The sequence below is a fragment of the Oikopleura dioica genome, chromosome 2, assembly GCF_907165135.1.
Source record: "Oikopleura dioica chromosome 2, OKI2018_I68_1.0, whole genome shotgun sequence".
NCBI lineage: Eukaryota > Metazoa > Chordata > Appendicularia > Copelata > Oikopleuridae > Oikopleura > Oikopleura dioica.
This window is the reverse complement of record NC_137292.1, coordinates 13,923,983-13,946,020: the sequence shown is the minus strand read 5'-3', so window position 1 is coordinate 13,946,020 and position 22,038 is coordinate 13,923,983. Positions and strand designations below refer to the sequence as shown.

Sequence of the window (22,038 nt, the reverse complement as noted above, 5' to 3'; positions counted from 1 at the left end):
AACGATAAATTTCACCAGAATGAAGCGGGTGGGTCTCGTTCGATCTCACATTTCTCGGCGCCAGGGTTCCCGACCTGCTGCTCCCGTTGAAGCTGCTTCTCAAGCTAACCCAGCTGTTTTTGACGATGCCAAGCAAGGTAAAAAACCTTGTTTTCCTTCTTGCTTTTGATGCATATTTTCAGGTATCGTCGAGCGAACCTTGAACGCTGCTGGCAAATGGTACTACCAAAATATCCAGCCATTCGACTTCGCCAAGCACCACGAAGGTCAAACCGGTAATCGACTCGATCATACGTCCGTCACTATGGAAGCCAATTGCACTACTAACCCACAGAGGCTGATCCAGGATAAGTACGCCAAGTTATTCACGGTCGAAGGTCTTCCCGGTTCGGGCAAGGCTGAGTTTACTTCTGGCATCGCTGCTGGAGCTGGTCTCAAGGATATGGGCACTGGTGATCTCATGTGGGAGCTCAATCGTCTTCGGGACTTCAAAGGAGAAAACAACCTTTACAACACCTGGAAGATGCTCTGCGACGTAAGCTGATCATTCTATTTCGCGCTTTTAGGTCTCTTTCAGGAAGGCCATCATTACTTGTCCATGCGAAGCGTTGACCTCCAGAAGTTTTACGAGAACCCAAAAGATCACGTCCACTCTTGCAGAATGCAGGATCACATGAAGCTCCAGCGACACATTCACACTATGGATTGTCTCTACCACCTTCTCACTACTGCTCAGGGTACCATCACCAACCGAACCTACCACTCTGACTACTGTTACGCGTATGCCTCTCAATGTCCAACCAACTCCTTTAAAATTTCTTAAGTTACGCTATGATGAAGATGGGATACCTCTCCAAGAACTACTACGAAATGCGATACACCGTCTCTCAAGCTGCGATCGACGGTTCTGGAACTGCATCTGATCTTACTCCCCATGTCTCTTTCTTCCTCGACATTTCCCCTGAGGAGGCTCTTGAAAAGATCAAAGCCCGAGGAAACGAGGCTGAAATCAAAACTATCACTCTCGACTTCCTCAAATATCTCGACGAAGCGTACCGAGGATTCTGGGCTGAGGATATGCATAACAAGGGCTGCACCGTCATGAACGTCGACCCAGTAAGTACGCGTCGTGATGCGTGTGGTTAATCGTGTTTAGTCGCGAAACACCCCCGCTGACATCGTCGACCTTCTCGATGAGCGAGACGATGATGAGATGCGACACCCTTATTGCCGATGGAACTACCTTGATGAGAAGCAGCTTCCAGTAAGAAACTCTCATCAACGATTTTCCTTATTGATTGTAGGGTAACAACATGTCTGCTTACTTTGGTCCTGGCAACGCTTGGATCACCAACTTCTTGGAAAACTACGAGTCGATGCGATCGCCACGATCTGACATTCCATTTATTGGCCGATTTTTCTTCCAAGGTGGAAACCACTACGAACACGTTCTTATTCGGTCAGTTCTCTTCCTTTTTCAACGCTTATTGTGTGTTTAGGGACTTGTCTAAGGGACCTCACTTTTCTTACGAAATCAACCACACATTCCAGCCTTGGGATGAGCTCTCCGAGTCCAACTCTTACAAGACCAACCTCTCTTGGGTCAACAATTACAACATCATGCACACACTTGCCGATCAGGGCAAAAAGTCTCCTGAAGAAACCAGAGCCGTAATTATATCATAGCGCCCGTTCACATAAGTTAAATGTTACTTAGGAATGCGGTCCAATCAAGTACCACCCAGCTTGGCGACCAAAGGAAGCCGACTGGTTCGATCAGGGTCATACCGACACAACTAGAATTCTCTTCGGCTCTTACAAGCCATTCGTAGGCACTGAACATGTCCAGAGAAGATCAATGCCATACGGTCTCTAATTTATCTGTTCAAAACGTATTTATTAGCATTCTTTGCATCAAACAAGAATTTTAAAAGTTCAACATCTAATTCTATCCCCGTTTTTAGACGATGCTACCGGTCGAAAAGAAAACGGGACCCTACGCAAAATGGGGAGGACAGTATACGATGCTATTCAGAGGCGGTCATCGCGCCAATCATCGTCGCATACCAGATGTTCGAAAGATGAACTGGGACGATCTTGGCACCAATCGCAAGAAAAAAGACGCATACGATCAGTACGCCGAGGATAGCGATGATGACGAAGAAGAAAATGCTGAGACTAAAAACAGCGATGTGAACGACGAGGTCAATTTCGATCTCACTCAAGAGATGCCCTCGTTCGATCGAAACACGCGATACAGTCATCCTTCCGTAGACCAGCCGTACCGCCCATTCAGTTACCGTCGCGGTCAGAAAACAGCGAATCACATCCATCGATACTTTTCGAGAAATAAGCGCTACGAAGTCAAAGAACTTGAGTCAGATCAAACCAGGATCTTCATTCCTACATTTCGAAAGGGAATGATCATCGGTACGTTTCCATCTCATTCGTTTTCATAACCTTGTTTCGTTCAGGCAAGCGCCATACAACTCGCGTAGAGATTGAAGAGCAATTCAATGTATCCCTTAAAATCGCCCAAGGAGAATGTGATGATCGGATGACGCCTGTTATTATCGTTGGAACTAGCGAAGAGCAGCGCAACCTTTGCAAGGAGCATATCGAGGGAATCATTAGCGGAGTGATCCGAAAACCACGAGATAAAGATCTCTCATCTGAATCATCTTCTTCTGAGTCTGAGAGTGATGAAGAAGAGCTAGAAGTGGAGGAAAGACCCGACAGACCTGATAGAACTACCACAGACTCCGACGGCGATCGTCCAGAAGAGAGAATGCGAAATCGAAAACAACACGTGCGTAAAATACTGTACAAAGAGCACAGTACAGTTCGACGACGACCAGCGGTGGACGTCGTAGACTGGCGCAAAAACCAAGGAAATGATCTCAAAATATCTTTCATGAGCAAGAACGAAATGGTGCGAGAGTACAAGCCTTGCCTGAGCTTTGAAGAAGCGTTCTGGAACTTTCCCTTGATTCTCAAGCACCTGAGCGCTCAAAAGTTCGAAAAACCGTCGCCAATTCAATCTCAACTTTGGCCGATTGCGCTCTCGGGGCGAGATGCAATTGGAATCTCACAAACTGGCTCTGGAAAAACCCTCGCGTTTCTTGCCCCAATGGTCGCTCATTGTCTTTATGGCGGTGTTCTCACTCATCCGGATGTTGGATCGACGATCGATGAAGAACCGACAGAGGAAGAAGGTGAAACGAGCGGAACTGACCGCGAAGAAGTCGACGAACCATTGGTTTTCAATATGCAAATCCGCGAGGACTACGAGGCAGGAGAACCGATGGGCTTGGTAATTGCCCCCACCCGAGAACTTGCGAATCAGATCAAAGAACAAGTTGATAAGGTGTTTGGAATACTCGAAAAAACATCCACCAGCGGAAGAAACAATCTCAATACTGATTTCTTCAGTGGCAGAGACAATAAGCGTCCGATTACGACAATGTTGGCGGTCGGTGGCACTGATCGTCGTGACGATATCTCGCGGCTTCAGGATGGTAGTCCACCTACGATCGTTATTGGAACTCCTGGTCGTTTGAATGATCTTTCAGAGATGGGAGAACTCAAGCTTCACAAATGCACCTTTGTTGTCCTCGACGAAGCGGATAAAATGCTCGATCAAGGCTTCCGTGACGACATTGCAAAGCTCGTCGAAAGGACTAACATGCCCAAGAAGCGTCAAATACTCATGACATCTGCTACGTGGCCAGTTGAGATCCAAAAATTCGCAAAACAGTACATGGGAAAAGCTGTCAAAATCATTGTCGGCAAGATAGATCTTTCCTGCGTCAAGTCGGTTACTCAGAGCGTTATCAAGGTCAACAACGAAAGTGACAAGTTCAAAGAGCTCTGTAAATACATCGACGAGCTGAGGAACAGCGGTGAGAAAAATACCGATATTGAGAGTGACTCTGACGACGAGACGATCGAAATCGTTGCAGGGGGGAATAATCGACGAGCTGACTCTCCTGGCCCTCGATTGGAAGGCGAAACCAGCAGCGATGAAGAAAATGCGCCAGCACCACCTCGGAATGCGGAAGGTGGCGAAGGATGGGATGTCCCGCGCAATGACAACGGCTGGGGAGAGCGAAATCAAGCAGGTGGCTGGTCCGATAATGAGCCAGAAGAAGGCCCTGGTGCCGCCAATGCAACTCATGATAACGGAGGCTGGGAAGGACGAGGAGTCAGTGGCGGCTTTGTTTCAAGAGAGGACGAGATTATCAAGCGAGACTGGAAGCTGATGGTATTCTGTGGCCGGAAAGATACAGTTGATCAAGTTTATGATAAGCTCAAGTCAACATACAGGCGATTTTCAAAGGTCATTGGAGCCATGCACGGCGATTTCGAACAAGTTGATCGCAATAGAGGTGCACTTTTCATCGAAACTTCTTCTTTATCTTTTTTTCTAGCTTTGAAGAAGTTGAGAAACGGTCAAACTCAAGTGATGGTTTGTACTGATGTGGCTGCACGTGGTATCGACGTGAAGGACATAACACACGTGTTCTCGTACGACCTGGCTGTCAATATTGATGACCATTGTCATAGAATCGGTCGAACGGGACGCGCTGGAAGACACGGCAAAGCATGCACTTTGTTCAACGGTAAGACTGTCTCCTTTTTCCGAAATTATGATCGTTTCTCAGTCGCTGACAACAGAGACCTGAAAAAGGCCGATCTCTTCTGGAAACTCCTCGTTGAATCGACAATGGACGGCGGCGACCTTATGCCAGTTTCAGAATCAAGCGACACGGATGTGCTCAAGAAGAGAACTATCAACAAGAAATACACCTGGCTGCAACGACTCGCTCAAAAAACAGATTCCAAACGCGCTATCATGAAAGCAGCCGGTAGACGATTCTGATTTATCTTCTGAAACACACTTACATTATTGAAAAGAAAAACGCTAACATGTACATTGAAATTTATTCACTACATTCAAGGATAACTTACAAAAATAAACAACGGGAAACAACGCGCTCAAGATTTTTCTTTTAAGAAGTCTGTAAAAATGCCCCGTAAGAAGCAACTTACGGACGAGGAAAGAGCGGAAATCGAGGAGGCATTTGAGTTGTTTGATTCCGATAAGGACAAGCAGCTTGATCGAGATGAATTCAAAGTTGCCCTTCAGGAAAAGATGTTCAGATTCTCATTTTTTCCTAAAGAACGTTCGAGAGAATTACGTCAGATTTTCTTGATATCTTGAACATCCTATTTCTCAGGCTCTAGGCCACACGATCACGAAAGAAAAATTCAAGAGTATTTTTCGCGCGCCAGAGGATAAACTCTGCTCATGGGAGGTAATCATGCTTAGTTAGCACAATCTTCATATGTTAAAAACATTCTAGGACTACTTTGAACTGGCTCAACAGATTGTACTTGCGAGAGATCCAAAATTGGAAACTGAAAAAGCATTTAATCTTATGTCTGACGATGTAAGTTTTCACTTTAATTTTATGGGCTTAATCGACGAAATAGGGAAAAATTGGCCCAAGAGAGCTGAGAAAAGCATTCAAGCAACTTGGCGAGACTGTCTCAGAAGAAGAAATCGTCGCAATGGTAATCAGGAATGATTAACAAGTAAATTTACTTCGAATAGATCGAAGAATTCGATCAGGATGGCGACGGCAAAATCGATATGTCGGAGTTCTTCGAGCTGATGATGGGCGACGAGTTCTCATAAATTTCGTCTTCTAGTTACAAATCTACAACTTCGTTAATATTTTTACTTCATTCGAAACTTTCAAATAAGGACCATTCCGTTTCTTTCTTTCACTGCGCTTTTTTGTTACATAGATTTTTATTTTGTAAAATGTTCTCAACCTGTCTCAATTAGAATGCAGCTGACAGTGAAAACGTTGCAACAGAAGGCCTTCAAAGTCGAAGCAGAGCCTTCCATCACAGTTAAAGATTTCAAGGCCTTGATCGAAGAGGCCGGCAAATCTGACCACAACGGCGAATACAAAGCTGACGCACAGAAACTTATCTACCAGGTTTTTTCGCCTTTCTCGATCGAAACTGATTCCATGAAACTAGGGTAAAATACTTGAAGATGAAAAGAAACTCGAGGAGTATCAGATCACTGAGAAAGGTTTCATCGTGTTGATGGTGACAAAACCAAAAGTCGTTGCAAAGCCCGTCGAGCCAAAGCCAGAACCAACGCCTACTCCGGCTCCCGCTGCGTAAGTCCCTCCATCATCGTTTTTCTTTACAAGAAGCATCCTAGTCCTGCTGCAGAAGCATCATCCGCCCCAAGCGAATCCGCTACCACCCCTGCCCCGACAACCACCCCAAGCGCCACTACTCCCAGTCAACCAGCAGCAGAAGAGCCAGCTGCCCCAGCAAATCCTCACGTCGCGAACTTGATGGCGATGGGCTTTCCGGAAAACCAAGTGAGACAGGCCCTCGGCGCTGCTTTCAATAATCCCGAACGTGCTGTCGAGTACTTGATGAATGGGATTCCAGAGGAACTGCTCGCTCAAATGGTGAGACATCTTGACTACCCCTATTGTTAATGAAATGTATATTTCATCGATCTCAGCGTTCAATTTTACGGATCAACAATCGTTTTATCTTATTTATTTATAGAAAAAAATCAACCCTTTTACACTTCACTGATTTCACCCGTTTTAAAGCTCATTTCGCTCCTCTTTAGATCCTCCTTGATTTATAAATTGTCTACCACAGAATATCTAGTTCACTGTCCCGTTTTTCTTGCTACAGAAACCCTAACAGAAACAACTTGAAAACCTGCTTTTAGACAACAACGCCAGAAGCAGCCGCTTCCAGCGCCGGAACAACAGCTGATGCCAGCGCCGCTCCGACCGTGACGGCTCCTAGCCGCGCGGCAAGTGGTTCGACCCTCGATCAAATTCGAAATGAACCACAGTTCCAGCAAATTAGAACGCTCATCCGTAGCAACCCACAATTACTCTCGCAATTCATTCAACAGCTCCAGCTTGAAAATCCGGAAGCGTTTGCCGCCATCTCCGCGAATCAGCAAGAGTTTATCAATATGATCAACGAGCCGGATGAGGGAGCAGCGGCTGCAGCTGAAGCACCACATAATCCTGCTGATGGACCTCGCGTTAGACAGACTGAGGTTATTCTTGCGCGGTATTCATGGATTTTTATACATTTTAGGACGGCCGAGTGATGTTAGAAATCACAGCAGAAGATCGGGCCTCAATCGAGCGTCTCAAGGAGCTCGGTTTCCCCGAACAAGCTGTTCTTCAAGCCTTTTTTGCGTGCGACAAGAACGAGAACGACGCTGCCAATTTTCTGTTGTCTGGCGATTTCGATTAACCTCCGCTCCCCAGAAAGACACACCGCACCCTCGCACACTGCATATTTTTGCTCCATACTCTAGCCCTCTCCTTTTAACTTCAACACGATATAAGTGCAATGGGCAACCGTTACCAAACCATCATTTTTCAACCGGAGAAAACATGTTTCTTTTAGAAAATTTTGGTTTAGCTTGTCCTATCTGCTCTTTTGCTCACATTGGTTAGCTTTATTCACACAGAAAATACGCGCTTATAATGTTAATGGTAATTCTCAATGTGAGGTCTTGAAAACATGTAATAGTATAAGTTCAATCAAAATTACTTTTTCACGGGTACTGAACTCGGTTATCAAAAAATCGTTTTGTCGTGCATCAGACTTAAACTCAAACAGACACCGCTCGAAAGTTGCGCCTCACTTTTCATTTTTCATCCTTTTCAGAGGTCATAAGGGAGATCGTAGGCAATGGCGGAGCCAATTTACGTCAACATCAACGCCGATGCGGACTCTATTACCAAAGTCGAGAGCTTGTGCATGAACTGTCACGAGAACGGAGAAACGATGATCATGATGACCAAGATTCCGTTCTTTAAAGAAATGATCGTCATGAGCTTTCGTTGCGAGAAGTGTGGCTACAGAAACAACGAGGTCCAATCTGGCGGAAAAGTTGAACTCCACGGGGTTCGAGTCATCGCCATTGTCGACGGAACCCGAGATCTGAACCGCCAAGTGGTCAAAAGTGAACATTGCACGGTGAGAATCCCGGAACTGGACTTTGAAATCCCCAGCCAGACTCAAAAAGGCTCAATGACGACAATCGAGGGTTTGATCATGAAAGCGTCGGCTGATTTGAAGATGACGGCGGAATTGAACAAGGAGCAGAACCCGGAATGGGCGGCTCAAGTGTTGACTTTCTGCGAAGAGAAGTTGGAGAAGATCACTGATCGAAAATTCAATCTAGAGCTCAACGATCCATCCGGCTACTCAACCATCGAAAACCTCCACCTGCCTTATCCAGATCCAAAGCTCGAAATTCGCCACTACGGTCGAACAAAAGCGCAGGACCAAGCACTCGGATTTTACACAGAGGAAGACAAGGCGGATGTTTTCGGAACTGCGCCGAATCCTGATGAGTTGAAGGGACGAGGTGTAGATTTGACTAACGAAGTCGTCGAATTCAACGAACGGTGCATCAGCTGCAATGCAAATGTCGTCTGTCGAATGAAGCTCGTCCAGATCCCCTTCTTCAAGGAAATTACACTCATGGCCGTTAACTGCGAAAACTGCGGCTATAGATCGAACGAAGTCAAAGCCGGCGGCGGCATTTCCGACAAGGGTAAACGTCTCGAACTAAAAGTCAGAACTGCTGAAGATCTCGCTCGTGACATCCTTAAATCCGAGACTGCAAGCATCCAAATTCCTGAACTCGAGTGGGACATTGGCTACGGCTGCATCAGCGGCAAGTTCACCACTGTCGAGGGACTGTTGACCGATTTGAGACACGATTTAATCGATAAAAACCCTTTTTCGTCGGGTGACTCGGCCATTCATGAAGGGCGAAAAGAGCGATACGCCGCGTTTAGAGAGCGAATCAATGACATCCTCGAATTGAAAACTGAGTGCACCTTGATTTTAGACGACCCGGCTGGAAATAGTTACATTCTTAGGTACCTTATCGCGGTTTCATCGCGCATAATATGACATAAAAAGTATTTTTATTCTAGTCTTCGTTTTTCAAACCGGTTTCTAGCTTGTGTGCTCCTGAGCCAGATCCACAATTGATTGAAACAGAGTATGAACGAACATGGGAACAGAATGATGATCTTGGAATTAATGACATGAAAACTGATAACTATGAAAATGATGGCGCCGCAAGGTACCTTTTTAGTGGCTCTTTAGTCTTAAAATTTGATTTTAGTCCACCAAAAAAGCTTAAATTGGACGACGTTGCGGAAGAGAAGGAAACAGATGAAGCTATGGCCACGTGACACCGGCCAAAGAATCATTAAAACTGCTAATATTCAGAGTTCAAGAGTTTTTGAGTGATTATTATTTGCTTGACTTTTAATCAAACAAACCCTGTCTTGTAATAAAACTTCGCTCAACTTGCGGACGCGTCTCATCCTTCTTTTTTTGTAGAAAATGGATTTTCAAAATCGCGCCGGTGGAAAGACCGGCACGGGAGGACAGGCCTCATGGTCGGAAATGAACAAGGACAGGAGGGAGCGTCTCAGACAGTTGGCTCTGGAGACGATTGATTTGGCAAAGGATCCTTATTTTATGAAAAATCATTTGGGATCGTACGAATGCAAGCTTTGCCTCACGCTGCATAATAATGAAGGGTCCTACCTTGCGCATACTCAGGTACAGTAACTACAGTTGCATTTTTTATACTTACATTTTCAAACAGGGTAAGAAGCATCAGGCCAACTTGGCTAGAAGAGCGGCCAAGGAAGCGAAGGAAATGGGTGGGCCGCAGATCGCGCCAGTTCGACCAAATGTCCCGCTCAAGAAATTCATCAAAATCGGAAGACCTGGATACAAAGTTACAAAACAACGATGCCCGCACACTGGCCAGCAAAGTCTTCTTTTCCAGGTTCGAGCTTTTCAAATATTGATTCTAAAAGGAAAAGAATACTAGCGTCAGCTGTTATTGGCGTACTTCTGAATTAACAAGTACTCTAGGTTGATTACCCCGAAATCGTTGACGGTATCGAGCCGCGCCATCGATTCATGTCAGCTTACGAACAGCACATTGAGCCGCCAGATCGAAAATGGCAGTATCTTCTGTTCGCTGCTGAGCCCTACGAGACGATTGCGTTCAAACTTCCAAGTAGAGAAATCGACAAGGTACGAGTGTAAATTCCACATTCTATCTGGTTCATGCCAGTTCGGATTCTTTCTTATCGTTAAAACTGGGCAAATATTGATAAGGATAATCGAGAATAAGAGAATGTTGTGTTGAACGGTCTGAAGACAAAATTTTGGTGAGTGTCTTTGAAAATATTTTTGAACTCTTTGGCAGGGGCGATTTCTGCAAACAAGAAATCTCCTTATCAAAGTCAAAGCAACCAAAGCACTTCGATAAACCACAGGTCAAAACAATGACAATTTATGGCATAACAACTCTATTGATTCAATGTTTATTTCAAGAGCGAAGAAAAATTCTGGGTGCACTGGATTCCCGAGTCGCGCCAGTTCTTTCTTCAATTCTATTACAAAATCGACAAGGGTGACATGCGCGCTGGCAAGGTAAGACATTCTATCCTTCACCTTGTTAATCGTTTCCGTCATTCAGGGCCAGTACGCAAACATGCCAGCGCCGATGGATTAACCTGCGATTGCCCCATCTGGGGTCACTGCCCTTTCCTTCGCTCGTCTTACGAGAAACTAGCAAAAATTGTCCACAAAATCGATCTAATCTCATATTGTCGCTTATAGAATGTAACAGTCTGTTGAATCTGAAATCGGGAATCCGAAAATGTCAAATCCAGATGACCGCGTAAAGCATCTTTTCGAGCGCTGCAATTCTGCACCAATTCTTCAATGGGAAGTCATTTCTTCATCCCCTACAAAATCAAACTCATCCGAAAACAAATCTCTCACCCCTACCTCTGACCATTTACAAACTCCTGACGAGAAACAAGCTTTTTCTTTCAAACGCACTAAGCTTCGGCGCCACTCATCATTGACAAAGGGACTTCTCCAACGATGTAGGACAACATCTGAGGCTGATGAGCGGCTTGGCGAAGCCAAGGTCAGTCTTTATACTAACTGTTTTATTTTCTACCTGTCCTTAGATCAATACATCAATTTCATTAACAAACTCTACGGAAAAACTCAATATTCTTCCATCATCACCTGGGTAATTTTTGTTCAAGCGAAAACGAATTATATTATTTGATTAACCAAATGTTTTATCAAACTAAAGTAGTATGAACGTTATTTTTTATACAATAATATAACTCAGCTTTGTGTATTTTCTCACCGCTCTATTTAGAAATTCATCAAATTCAACCTTCTTCCGCCCTATCGGCTCACCAAACTCAGTCTTTGATTCCCCACGCTCAGCCAGTCCCGATAGCAGGTGCGAATACCCGCTACGAAGTCGTCAACAACCAGGCCGTCAAGTGTTCAAACCTTCTGGCAAGAGGAAAAGGTACTGTAAAAACCCAAGAGTTGAAAAAGGGTCGTTTTATCACCTTCGCGCATTATGATCGTCAAGTGTAATATTTGCTGTGGTAAATATTTTTGTACCTTGACCAGGGAGCGTTTATTTTTTCTGAGATTCTCATGTTTGCTTTTCCTCCCATAAAAACTGGAAAACACCCTATCGTAGGACAAGACAAAAAATAAAATACTTGAACGAAAGAGGATCTTTTGAAAAAAAAACTCAAAAATGGCCTTCGGAACACCCTATGAGCTACGAGAAAGCAAGTCTGATAAGGTTCTGCGCGAGACATACGATTTCTTGACAATTTATTTGATCCCCTTGACAATGAGCTTTGTTGTGCTCAGAATACTGAAAGAGTTTTCTCTCGTATGCGTAGGCCTTCAAAACTTGTCTCTCAATCATTTGGGAACTTCGGCCGATTCGCTAGCGTTCCATGGCTATTGAGTTTTCATCCTCGGATTTATTTATCGTCCGAAAAACTTCAACGATGATGTAAGTAGCAATAGGCATAACATCGACGAGATGTAAAAGATGTTTCGAGTTGTAAATAAAACTAGGTCGTAGAAAAGTGTAAAAACCAGGTGCAAAACGAAATCCAACAAGTTCTCAATATTCAATTTTAGGAGCCCTCGTGACTCATCTGATCATCTCTCCCCCGACCCGGGCCTGCAACCTCTGCGGCCTCTAACTTCTGCCAAACGACTGCGACTTGAAACCGACGACATTGTCTCGAGCGATTCGGGCGCTTCCGACCTCAACCTTCCGACAGGAGGTGCATTTACTGACCCACCGCTGCCTCCTCCTCCTCCAGCCGCCACAGACACACTCGACTGGTGGCTCGAATCAAACGAGGGCTTCCGCGATCGCATCCGACGAATGTCGTCCGAATCTTCCTTATCTATTGACTCTATCACTCGCGAATTCAATTCCGCATCATCAAACTCCCACACCCCTAAACAAAACCCTCCTTCTCTGCCACCCTGAAAACGTCGAAAATATTGATGAAACGTTCTATTTTATTTATATTCTGCGAACATATTTCTATGTCCATAATTCGAACTTATTTGTGCAGATATATTTAAGTTGTTAAATAAATTCTATCTACATCATTCTTTGATCCTCCCTGAAGGAAGTTATCTTCCACCCTTTGGGCTTTAGCAGCTGATATTTTCGTTGATATAGTTTTCCCGCAACGGGAAGCACTTGCTTGAGTAGCAATCCTTGGAGTAGCTTTCAGCTGGCTGTGGTTGCGATGAATGTACGTCATGTAACGGATCAGACGGCACTTCCTATTTAATACAGCAGTATTTCATCAATGCTCTGATTAATTGAGTTCCGAAAAACATCCCACTTTATCAAAAAGAACTATAACTTATGGTTACTCTTTTCAGACAAATCGCTCAATTGACAATTGTCATTATTTCTGAATCTGAAAATGAAAGCCAGTGATCCCACGAATCACCTGTCGTATCATTTCGAAGTCGTTGCGGTAGTGTTGACTACTGCTATTTCTGATATTTACCTCCTGAACACTGTGTCCGAGATCTCTCTATCATGAACTTTATTCAGCAAGAATTGACAAGAAACCCGGTCCAACAACTGTTACTTCTTCGAAATCAAAAAAAGGCATAAACAAACTATCATGCCAAGATCCCGATCGCGCTCCAGAGATCGCTCAGGAATGGGTCACACTTCATTCTCTCGTTGATTTTTCAACCCTCAAGTTATTGCCCCAATAAAGACCGAAGAAGAAGTCGCTCCCGAGAACGTCGACGCCGTCATCGTCGGAGACGAAGCTCCTCTTCCAGGTACTTGAATTTATAATCGACCCTCTTATCTCTTCTTCTTTCTAGCTCTGACATCGCATCCGATGTGTACAGCAAAATGCTTTCAAAGCAAAAACGCACCGAGAAGAATTACGGCGATACGGACTTGCGAAAAAAGGAGCGTGAGGAAATGGAAAAACTCCGTCAAATCCGACAGCAGGAGCAGAACGAAATCTACATAAAACAACAAGTCGACAAACGTGTTGCACTTGAGGTACGTTTTATTTTCGTTACAGTAAGTTACATAATTTGAAATCAGGTCGGGCTCAAGGTGGAAGAAGAAATTGCTAGACGAATGCCCGAAATCGAGAAGAAAATCGCAGCGAAAATCCGCTCAGAGGAAGCAGCGACTCCCCCTGCCGACACCAGCGATAACAAACTCAACAGAGAACAAGTCGAGCTTATCAACGAGCTCAAGCACCGCGAGGTCAAACATGTCGATCACATTCACAAGCTCGAAAAGGTAAGAGTAACGCTTCTATTCTATAATTGCATACCAAAGAAAGCGAGAAAATTGCGAGCTGACGCATTTTCTACGCGTCAGCACATAAATTTCAGGTGCGGGGGCTCTTGAAAGGAGAATTTTTCGCAGGGGATGAAATTTAATTTGTATTTGAATCAAGGCCGCCTACCCGGGTTCAAGCGTTTTATTGGATTTGACGTCGATTTCGCGTTAAAAGATCCTAGATTATGCCGTCCTGAATTCTCTGATTTTTATTATGACGTGTTTTATTCAACCTTTTCTTAGTTTTGTTATGATAATCCGCCGAATCAGAGCTAAAATGAAGAATGATATGCCTTCGTAGGAAAAAATTATTGAAGGGTTAGGGGTCCTCGATTAGGTTATTATTTATACGTTGCTTGAGTATGTTTTGAAAGCCAAAAACGTGTAGACGAAGGCTCGTAGCTGTCTGAAATCAAGATCTGAGAGACTACGCGATAGTAAATACAAGTAGTGAGGATAAATACGAAGGCACCTACCGGTCCGGCGCCCCTAATCCACTCGGCTCATTCGACTTTTTATAAACAGTAACTCTAAAGTAAAAACGCAACGGATTGTAGAATTGAGAGGTGAGTGTTTTTATTTATTATTTGCATACAGTTAGCTACAGTCTTCTTGTAAAATCACTTGTTGACCGTAGTCTGATTGGTTCCAGTGCCAGGATTAGAAGACATGTACTGCTCTTTGAAAGGTTTTGGAATACTTTTGAGCCATTTCTGCTCTTTTGACAATTTTGGCTCTTTATATCCAATGTCAGCTTCATATTCTTCTTTCTCCCGTTTTCGTTTTATAAAAAAGATGATCATAATTACAAGGAGCAGAACTCCAAAAATGCTCGGCAGACAAATCTTCAGCCAGAGAAGTTTGTTTGACGCGGAAGCTCCAATCTCGAGATCCCCAGTCGTGATGAACCCGTTAAAGCCCTCGTTGTAGTCGAGCTCGATGTTGTCGTAGTAAAGTGGGGGAAGAGTAGGGGCTGAAGGGTCGGAAATCTCAGCGTTGCGCACGTGTTTGAAGCTTGGCGGCTCCGAGGTGCGTTCTATGCGCAGCGCGAACCGACGGAGCTCATCCAGGCCGCCACCTGCGTCAGACTGGAGTCGAATCACCACGGAATTCGACCATGAGACTAGCGTTTCCGGACAGTGACCGCATATTCTAAAAACGAACAATGGTAAACCGCTGTCATGTTTTTCCCTGTTCAGCGCATTTTGCTCTTGGGATAGTGTTGGAAACCGATCTTATCATCTCTTGCGAAAGCCAAAATATAGAAAGCCCACTCATTCGTTTTGGGCTAGTCCTCTAGTCATTGTTTTTAGAAATATGTTTTAGGCGGGTCTCTGTTTTGCCTCTCTTCTAGAACAGAAATTTTCAATTAACCGTCTGCGCATATTTTAACTCAAAATATGAAAATGCGTTGCTGCAATAAAAACAACTCAGATGATGACATGTCTAAGGACGGGTTATTTTTAGCGTAGAACGTGAGCTGTTATGACTTTAATTTGTAGAGAGAGAATATATTGACCCTTGAAAAGCTTTTAAATATTCTTGAAATACCAGCTTCAGAAAAGATCGGTCCTGTTCCAAATATCACCCTTCGCAAGAGCAACCCCGGCTGGGAACTTCCTATCTCGATAATCCTAGTAATTGGCTTGTACACCTCCGTTTATCTTTACTTGTTCGTCTGATCATAAAATCAAGAAATATATTACCGGCTGTTGTTTATCTCTTCTGTTGTTCCGTCAGATAGCATTTCTGTGTCGATAACGTTGACATAGATCCGCTGGCAAAATAAACTCTGAGGGATGTCACATACGAAAAAGTATGTTTTTATCCGGTAACCAGGGTCTGTCTGTATTCTGAAGGAAAAAAATAAGAGCTTTGTTTGATTGTTGAAGTGTTTTGTTAATGAAAACGTGTCAAAAAAAGAGTTTTTGAGAGCAATCCTCCTGATTAGATTGGTACTCTTCCTTGATATCAATCCTGACTCAAGATTGAATATGAAATAAAGCACTTACTTCCACTCAATTTGCGTCTGTCCCGGAACATTTTTCGGGTATTCCGGCGAAGTGACGATTAGATGATTCTCTTGCAAATAAATTATCTTATTCATTGGCTTCGTTTGATCATTTTAAATCTAATCTTCACTGGATTTTCTCTTGTTGTTTGACAGAGTATGACACTACAAGGATAAAATAGGTAGTACCTGGGACTATTGGAACCGCCGGCGGCTACCAATCCTGAGTTAACGTGAAATCCCCCACTTTATATCTAGCGCCACCGTTCCGCGGTAGAAATGGCGCCAGTAACCGTCAGCTTATGAATAATGAGGTTCAATTAAATTCAATCGAAATTGCTGTCTAAGGGTTTTGAGGATTCTTTCGATCTGGTCCACTTGAATTTCATGATTGGGTTTTGTTGTCTGAGTCAGTCCAGCGGAATGAATATGCAGGGCTTGCAGGGCACACGTTACGTTCACCCGGGTCGCGACCTTGCCCCTGCGCACGGATTATTTACGTTCCTCTTTTAGGAAATCGCCGACATGAAGCAACGCGTTACCGATGCCGAGGAAAAACTCGCGGAAGAACGGCTGAGTGTCGTTGAGTCGCGAAGAAAACTCGAAGAAGAACGCACCAGTTTCTTGAAAGAAATGGAGAGCAAGACGAAAGAACAGCAAAATGTCATTCTCGGCAAAAAGAACTCGGCCGGAGTTAAATCTCGACCGAAAATTGCATTCGGAATCAAGGCCAAAATTTAAACCAGAACTCTGTCTGCTCAAACCTGACTTTCAAACTAACATTCATCTTTGCAATCTTTTATAAAATGAAAATTTATGAAATTTGCATTAAGATGCTGCGTCGGGTTGTAACAAGGCTACCTAGACTCGCCAAGCGAGCAGCATCCACCACCCACTACTTCCAAAAGCCTAGGGAAAACGATCCAAGGTAACAATTACCTGTCGCTTTTGAGGTAAACGAGATGACTTCTTTAGGTGGGCAGAAATCGTATCGGACGAAGATGTCTGGACACGTTACGAGGACGAAGTTGACGTAGCAATCGTTGGTGGCGGCCCAGCCGGCTTATCAGCTGCTATCAGGCTCCGTCAGCTCGCAAACGAAGCGGGTTTGGACGCGGAAGAGTTTCGAGTCTGTGTCATCGAAAAAGCCGCGAACATCGGAGATCATATCCTCTCGGGTGCTTGTCTTCAGACAACTGCGCTTGATGAACTTATCCCAGGTATTTAACTGATAAGCGACACGTGTCAACTGTAGTTTTCAAGACTGGAAAGAACGTGGTGCCCCTCTTCACACACCCGTGAAAGAGGATGAATTCCATATCATGCTCAACGACCAAAAGTCAATTAGAGCGCCCTTCCTGGGCAACTCAACTTGGGACTGGATGACCAAGAACTGGCCGATGAACAACCACGGCAACTACATTGTAAGACTGGGCAACGTCGTCGCATGGCTTGGAGAAATCGCTGAAGAACTTGGCGTCGAAGTCTATCCAGGTGAATTTAAGTGTTTGTACTGTGCAATGCTAAGTGGGGTGCTCGTGGCTTACCACTCAACCTCTTGTTAAACGCTCTTAAAACCTCAACGAGCATATTACTTCGCCGCGTATTTATCTCTGTGCGTAATTCTAGCCTTGTTCAAGCTGCTGAACAACGTTTTTTTCTAAACGCATTGTTTAAGGCTTCGCTGCCACCGAAATTCTTTACAACGATGATGGATCTGTAGCTGGTGTTGCTACTCACGACTCCGGAATCGCCAAGGATGGTTCCCCAACTGATTCCTTCGAGAGAGGAATGGGCTTCCGCGCCAAGTGTACCATTTTCTCCGAAGGTTGCCACGGCTCCCTGGGCAAGCAGCTTTACCAAAACCCAGAGTTTAAATTGCGTGAAAATTGCGAGCCACAGACTTACGCCACGGGCATCAAGGTAATCCACTTTTTGCGTAATTTATTGAATTACGTATAGGCTAGGTATTAGGTTATCTAACTTGTGTATTCGAAAATCGATCGGCACGCAATTTAAATTTAATTTACTTATAAATTACTCTAGGAATTGTGGAAAATCCCAGCTGAAAAGCATCGAGATGGTCTGGTTCTTCACACTGTTGGCTGGCCCATGGACAAGAAGACCTATGCTGGCTCTTTTGTCTACCATTTGACTGATTGGGGAGCAGAAGAAGCTGAAACCCTCGTCGCTCTTGGCTATGTTGTCTCTCTCGATTACGAAAACCCCTACATTTCTCCTCCCTCTGAATTCCAGCGATGGAAGCATCATCCTCTCATTGCTGAGATGCTTGAGGGCGGCGAGCGACTTTCATACGGTGCTCGAGCACTCAACGAAGGTGGATTCCAAGGTTAGTTCCATTTTTTAAGCTCATTTACTGGAACAAGTGTAACATAATCGCCCTTTGTTGTAACAATTTGTATTGACCTTCGCTCTAGCGATCCCAAAGCTGACCTTCCCCGGCGGTGTCCTAACTGGGTGTGACGCTGGACTGCTCAACGTGCCAAAGGTTAAGGGAACTCACAACGCCATGAAGTCTGGCATGCTCGCGGCTGAGAGCATTTTCTCCGCCCTTCAAGGTGATTAAGCTCCATTTTCTCCACCTTTCTAAAACGCGAGCGCATTTTCAGATGAAACCCGAGAATGGAAACATGAAAGCCTTGACGTGCCAGAGTACGAGACTGCGCTGAAAAACTCATGGATCTACAAAGAGCTCAAAGATGTTCGTAATGTTCGTCCATCTTTCCACAACCCTCTTGGATTCTACGGCGGTCTTGCTTACACTGGCTTCTTCGTCTGTATGCTCAAGGGTATTTTCGATTTCTGTGTTATTTTCAAAAATATTTCAAAATAAGGAACCTTTGGAATCGACCTCGAAAAGTGGACCCTGTCCCACGGTGGCGCTGATCACGAAAAAATGAAGCCCGCCAAGGACTTCCAGAAGATTGAGTACCCCAAGCCCGACGGAAAGCTTTCATTTGATCTCCTTTCTTCCGTGGCTCTTTCCGGAACTAATCATAATGGTGATCAGCCAGCTCATTTAACACTCAAGGACGACGACCTGCGGAGAAATCTTGAGCTTTTCGATGGACCTGAAGCTCGATTCTGGTGAATTTAACCAAATTTATTCAAACCTGTTAAACTCTCTCTTTAGCCCTGCTGGTGTCTACGAGTACGTCACCGATGAAGAAAGCGGAAAGAAAGAACTCGTGATCAATGCCCAGAACTGCGTCCACTGTAAAACATGCGACATCAAGTGCCCCTCGCAAAACATTGACTGGCAATGTCCCGAAGGTGGTGGAGGACCTGCTTACGGTGGCATGTAACTCCCAATTGTACTTCTTCCCTTCCAAAAACTCTATTGGCTAACAGTTCTAGCCACGTACTGTACAAAAGAAAATATAAAGAAAATTCAACAGTTATAATTAATTAAGTTTCTACTAGTCCTAGTTGCGTAAACATTTGCTTATGATAATTTTACTTGTGTTCCTGATTATACTTTTATTTCAACTCGTATGATGTCACTCTAAGAGCGACCGTTACAACTCTCAAAGTAAATCCTTACGAAAAACCAAATCCTATTTATTTCAATACAATCCCAAAATACCTCCAAGACCTCATAGGCTCCGTTTTCAGAGTAACAAATGGACGGATCGTTCTTGGAAACCGATGGGATCGACTACTTTGATAATGATGTCAACGAGATTTACCGATACAAGACTGAGGAAGAGCTCAATCACTGCCCAAACGACTTTAGCGTTACGTACTACTGGAAGCATGTATCTATCTGCTGCGCATTAATAATAACAGGCCTCGTGCTTTGTTTATCCGGATACCGATGTTTTCGCTTTTGCATGTGGCTATCTGTAAGATCGCCTTTAAGATTTTTTCTCATGATTTTTCCAGGGTGCACTGTTTGCCACTGTTTCTGTTCTTGCCATTTGCAATAGAGTCGATGATCTACCTCACGGCGCGAATTGGGGCGCAGCTTTGTCCGTCGGCTCCTTAGTTGGTTGTATAACACATCTTATACCAGGTATTAACTTTGGCTTAACTCACAAAAGATTCATTCTACTCTAGGCCTCGGACTTTTTCTTTGGGGAGTTTACGGAGGCGCGCTATTCTCTTCAATTATTGTTGGCTCCCTGGTAGCTTTTGGCGTCTTTCTCCCGTCCCCCTTCGCTTCCGCTTGTATCCTCATTCTCCTCGGGGGGATCATTTTTCGGTGCCATGATTCTCACCAAACACGCGTCCAAGCCTGGCCTCATCGCCGCAACTGCCCTTTGTGGCGCGTTTCTGGTTTGTTTTTGCCCTCATTGTCTCCCAAAAGAATCTCATCGATCCCCACTTTTAGATAACCGCAGGGCTCGACTACTTTATCGAAAACTGGCGACTTTACAACTACCTTTGGCATGAGCTTGTCCGACTCGCACCCGAGCCGTTGCCAATGGCGGTCCCCTGTTGGTACAGTTACTGTGTGTTGGCTTTGTGGCCGCTGTTCACCGCAGTGGGTTGTTTTACGCAGGGATTGGCAACTGCGCGTAAATATAAACAAAAAGTAGAGCGGGTTCATGTGCCCCAGGCCGCCCAGCAGGTGACTAAACCGACGATTATTCTAAAAAGTAACAACTGATTTAGGTCTACGGTACGATAAGAAGGACAATTGGCCGTCATCGCGGGAGAGCGCGCATACCACAGGATGCAGAAGCGCCGCGTCCAGCTGCGCGGAGTTCCCGATCGCGCAGCTCTCAGCAGGAGCAGTCCCGTAGACAGGAGCAGTCATGCCCGACACCAAGTGCTCCAAGCAGCGAAATCGCCACAAGAGCCTCTCGAAATCGTGACAGAGCTCGCGAACAGCGAAGACAAAGACTCAGACAAAGTAACGAGTCTGCAACGAGCAACGGCCAAGAACAGGAGTTCAGCGAAAGGTCGAACTCCGACCGACAACGTCTCCTGCACCAAAACAACCAAGCTGACTCTCAACGGCCAACGGTAATCCTATCCGCTGTCTCCTCCTTATCATGCTCATTTCAATAGGACTCCTCACCGCCTCCCGCATATCACGACATTTTCAAAAACATCGGACGCCGCAAAAACTAGAATTTTTCTACAAATTTCATTTTGGTTCTATTTTCTTCATTTTTTCTCTCTTCATCGATTTCTGATAAATATACCTTATGGATCTGTACATAACTCGCCCAGACCTCTCATGACTTTCTCTTTTTGACATTTATAAATACTTGAAAAAACAAAACAGCTTTTGCTCCTCACGTTCTTCGTCACTCTACCTGCTCATACAAACTGAATAAAATACTGAAAACCCTGCCAAATTCCATCCTTCATCTCATTCTCCGGATTCAGGATGAACCGAATCGTTCAAAGTCGAGTATTGAGCCAGTCATTCCGCTTGGGATCCAAGACCACATGGCTTCCCCCATTCAACCAGGGCCACATGGGCCTCCCTCATCATGTCTTCGGCGGAGCTAACCGACCTCATGGACCAACAAGCGAAACATACAACTGCGCAACTCAGAGCACTTGCGGGCACGGTTCCAAAAAGACTTGAATGACCATAGATTATATATCCAGTTTGTTTGCAGAGTACATTCTATTGGAAGGTCCATTAAATTTACAGCACTCCTTAGATCGTCATTAACCTTGGTATTTCCTTTGTTGAAATCAAGGAAGAGTATCTTGTGAAACCGTTAAAAAGTAACTTCGTCGCTGGAGGCAACAAAATGAACAACTATCACTCACAAGAATTCTGGGCTCGCCGACGATTTTCGGTCAACGGCGCTGCTTTCTTCATGGCTGCCTTTGTTTTCCTCGGCTGGTTCTGGAGAGGTCCCCTTGGCATGCACTAGATACCCTTAGATCCTTACTGAGTTCATATTTATTGATCGCGATATTGAATAAAACACCATTCTACGAATATATGCGCATATAAAATGGATAGATCCAAGTTCTTGTTGTTTAAAGAATTTATATCTACTATCTAGTCGATTCGTTCCGGCAGGTTAAAAATGCATTGTATGGGAACACGTGTTGGCCCCACTCCAACTTGTCATCAAAGGGCAAAATTCAAGCACTCTCATGCTCCCGTAGCAATTCAAAATTCAAGCCAATAAAAAAATGTCCGATCGATAAATCATTCGGCACCGACTTTAGGCCCAGACGGCCCCCTGCTGTGTTCAAATAAACTCCCTGCGAGGATCAAATA

General features: G+C 44.6%; 10 protein-coding genes across 10 annotated transcripts; 9 read left to right on the top strand and 1 right to left on the bottom strand.

The window, feature by feature from the left end:
* Positions 1-1,939, top strand: LOC145697220 (uncharacterized). The gene is made up of 8 exons (XM_081774392.1): positions 1-137; positions 183-535; positions 578-780; positions 825-1,116; positions 1,157-1,264; positions 1,305-1,459; positions 1,500-1,671; positions 1,718-1,939. Exons 1-8 carry the CDS (start codon positions 20-22, stop codon positions 1,874-1,876), a joined length of 1,560 nt encoding a protein of 519 aa, XP_081630518.1. The 5' UTR covers positions 1-19; the 3' UTR covers positions 1,877-1,939.
* A 2-nt stretch (positions 1,940-1,941) lies between these two features.
* Positions 1,942-4,983, top strand: LOC145697211 (uncharacterized). The gene is made up of 4 exons (XM_081774379.1): positions 1,942-2,430; positions 2,475-4,388; positions 4,431-4,622; positions 4,665-4,983. The coding sequence occupies exons 1-4, from the start codon at positions 1,968-1,970 to the stop codon at positions 4,880-4,882; spliced, it is 2,787 nt and encodes a 928-aa protein (XP_081630505.1). The 5' UTR covers positions 1,942-1,967; the 3' UTR covers positions 4,883-4,983.
* Positions 4,984-5,021: 38 nt separating this feature from the next.
* LOC145697227 (centrin-3-like) lies at positions 5,022-5,831 on the top strand. The gene is made up of 5 exons (XM_081774402.1): positions 5,022-5,150; positions 5,242-5,318; positions 5,367-5,453; positions 5,497-5,577; positions 5,618-5,831. Exons 1-5 carry the CDS (start codon positions 5,030-5,032, stop codon positions 5,699-5,701), a joined length of 450 nt encoding a protein of 149 aa, XP_081630528.1. The 5' UTR covers positions 5,022-5,029; the 3' UTR covers positions 5,702-5,831.
* A 24-nt stretch (positions 5,832-5,855) lies between these two features.
* Positions 5,856-7,713, top strand: LOC145697208 (lysine-specific demethylase RAD23B-like). The gene is made up of 5 exons (XM_081774373.1): positions 5,856-6,011; positions 6,055-6,200; positions 6,245-6,503; positions 6,779-7,120; positions 7,162-7,713. Exons 1-5 carry the CDS (start codon positions 5,856-5,858, stop codon positions 7,321-7,323), a joined length of 1,065 nt encoding a protein of 354 aa, XP_081630499.1. The 3' UTR covers positions 7,324-7,713.
* Positions 7,714-7,767: 54 nt separating this feature from the next.
* Positions 7,768-9,412, top strand: LOC145697207 (zinc finger protein ZPR1-like). The gene is made up of 3 exons (XM_081774372.1): positions 7,768-8,969; positions 9,053-9,178; positions 9,221-9,412. The coding sequence occupies exons 1-3, from the start codon at positions 7,768-7,770 to the stop codon at positions 9,288-9,290; spliced, it is 1,398 nt and encodes a 465-aa protein (XP_081630498.1). The 3' UTR covers positions 9,291-9,412.
* A 20-nt stretch (positions 9,413-9,432) lies between these two features.
* Positions 9,433-10,714, top strand: LOC145697206 (splicing factor 3A subunit 2-like). Its single transcript, XM_081774371.1, has 5 exons — positions 9,433-9,666; positions 9,713-9,898; positions 9,988-10,152; positions 10,456-10,554; positions 10,601-10,714. Exons 1-5 carry the CDS (start codon positions 9,445-9,447, stop codon positions 10,634-10,636), a joined length of 708 nt encoding a protein of 235 aa, XP_081630497.1. The 5' UTR covers positions 9,433-9,444; the 3' UTR covers positions 10,637-10,714.
* A 12-nt stretch (positions 10,715-10,726) lies between these two features.
* Positions 10,727-12,585, top strand: LOC145697203 (uncharacterized). The gene is made up of 4 exons (XM_081774368.1): positions 10,727-11,059; positions 11,103-11,167; positions 11,303-11,461; positions 12,100-12,585. Exons 1-4 carry the CDS (start codon positions 10,784-10,786, stop codon positions 12,458-12,460), a joined length of 861 nt encoding a protein of 286 aa, XP_081630494.1. The 5' UTR covers positions 10,727-10,783; the 3' UTR covers positions 12,461-12,585.
* A 279-nt stretch (positions 12,586-12,864) lies between these two features.
* LOC145697204 (uncharacterized) lies at positions 12,865-16,631 on the top strand. The gene is made up of 5 exons (XM_081774369.1): positions 12,865-13,155; positions 13,218-13,284; positions 13,330-13,516; positions 13,562-13,765; positions 16,332-16,631. Exons 1-5 carry the CDS (start codon positions 13,119-13,121, stop codon positions 16,557-16,559), a joined length of 723 nt encoding a protein of 240 aa, XP_081630495.1. The 5' UTR covers positions 12,865-13,118; the 3' UTR covers positions 16,560-16,631.
* On the bottom strand, positions 14,379-16,104 carry LOC145696769 (uncharacterized). Its single transcript, XM_081773855.1, has 3 exons — positions 15,820-16,104; positions 15,514-15,660; positions 14,379-14,959 (listed from the first exon to the last, which is right to left on the bottom strand). The coding sequence occupies exons 1-3, from the start codon at positions 15,912-15,914 to the stop codon at positions 14,428-14,430; spliced, it is 774 nt and encodes a 257-aa protein (XP_081629981.1). The 5' UTR covers positions 15,915-16,104; the 3' UTR covers positions 14,379-14,427.
* Positions 16,627-21,750, top strand: LOC145697200 (electron transfer flavoprotein-ubiquinone oxidoreductase, mitochondrial-like). The gene is made up of 15 exons (XM_081774364.1): positions 16,627-16,746; positions 16,794-17,038; positions 17,082-17,312; positions 17,497-17,741; positions 17,865-18,168; positions 18,257-18,397; positions 18,449-18,628; positions 18,674-18,926; positions 18,973-19,684; positions 19,725-19,854; positions 19,899-20,117; positions 20,173-20,412; positions 20,457-20,810; positions 20,856-21,362; positions 21,532-21,750. Exons 1-9 carry the CDS (start codon positions 16,652-16,654, stop codon positions 19,142-19,144), a joined length of 1,866 nt encoding a protein of 621 aa, XP_081630490.1. The 5' UTR covers positions 16,627-16,651; the 3' UTR covers positions 19,145-19,684; positions 19,725-19,854; positions 19,899-20,117; positions 20,173-20,412; positions 20,457-20,810; positions 20,856-21,362; positions 21,532-21,750.
* The last annotated feature ends 288 nt before the right edge of the window (positions 21,751-22,038 follow it).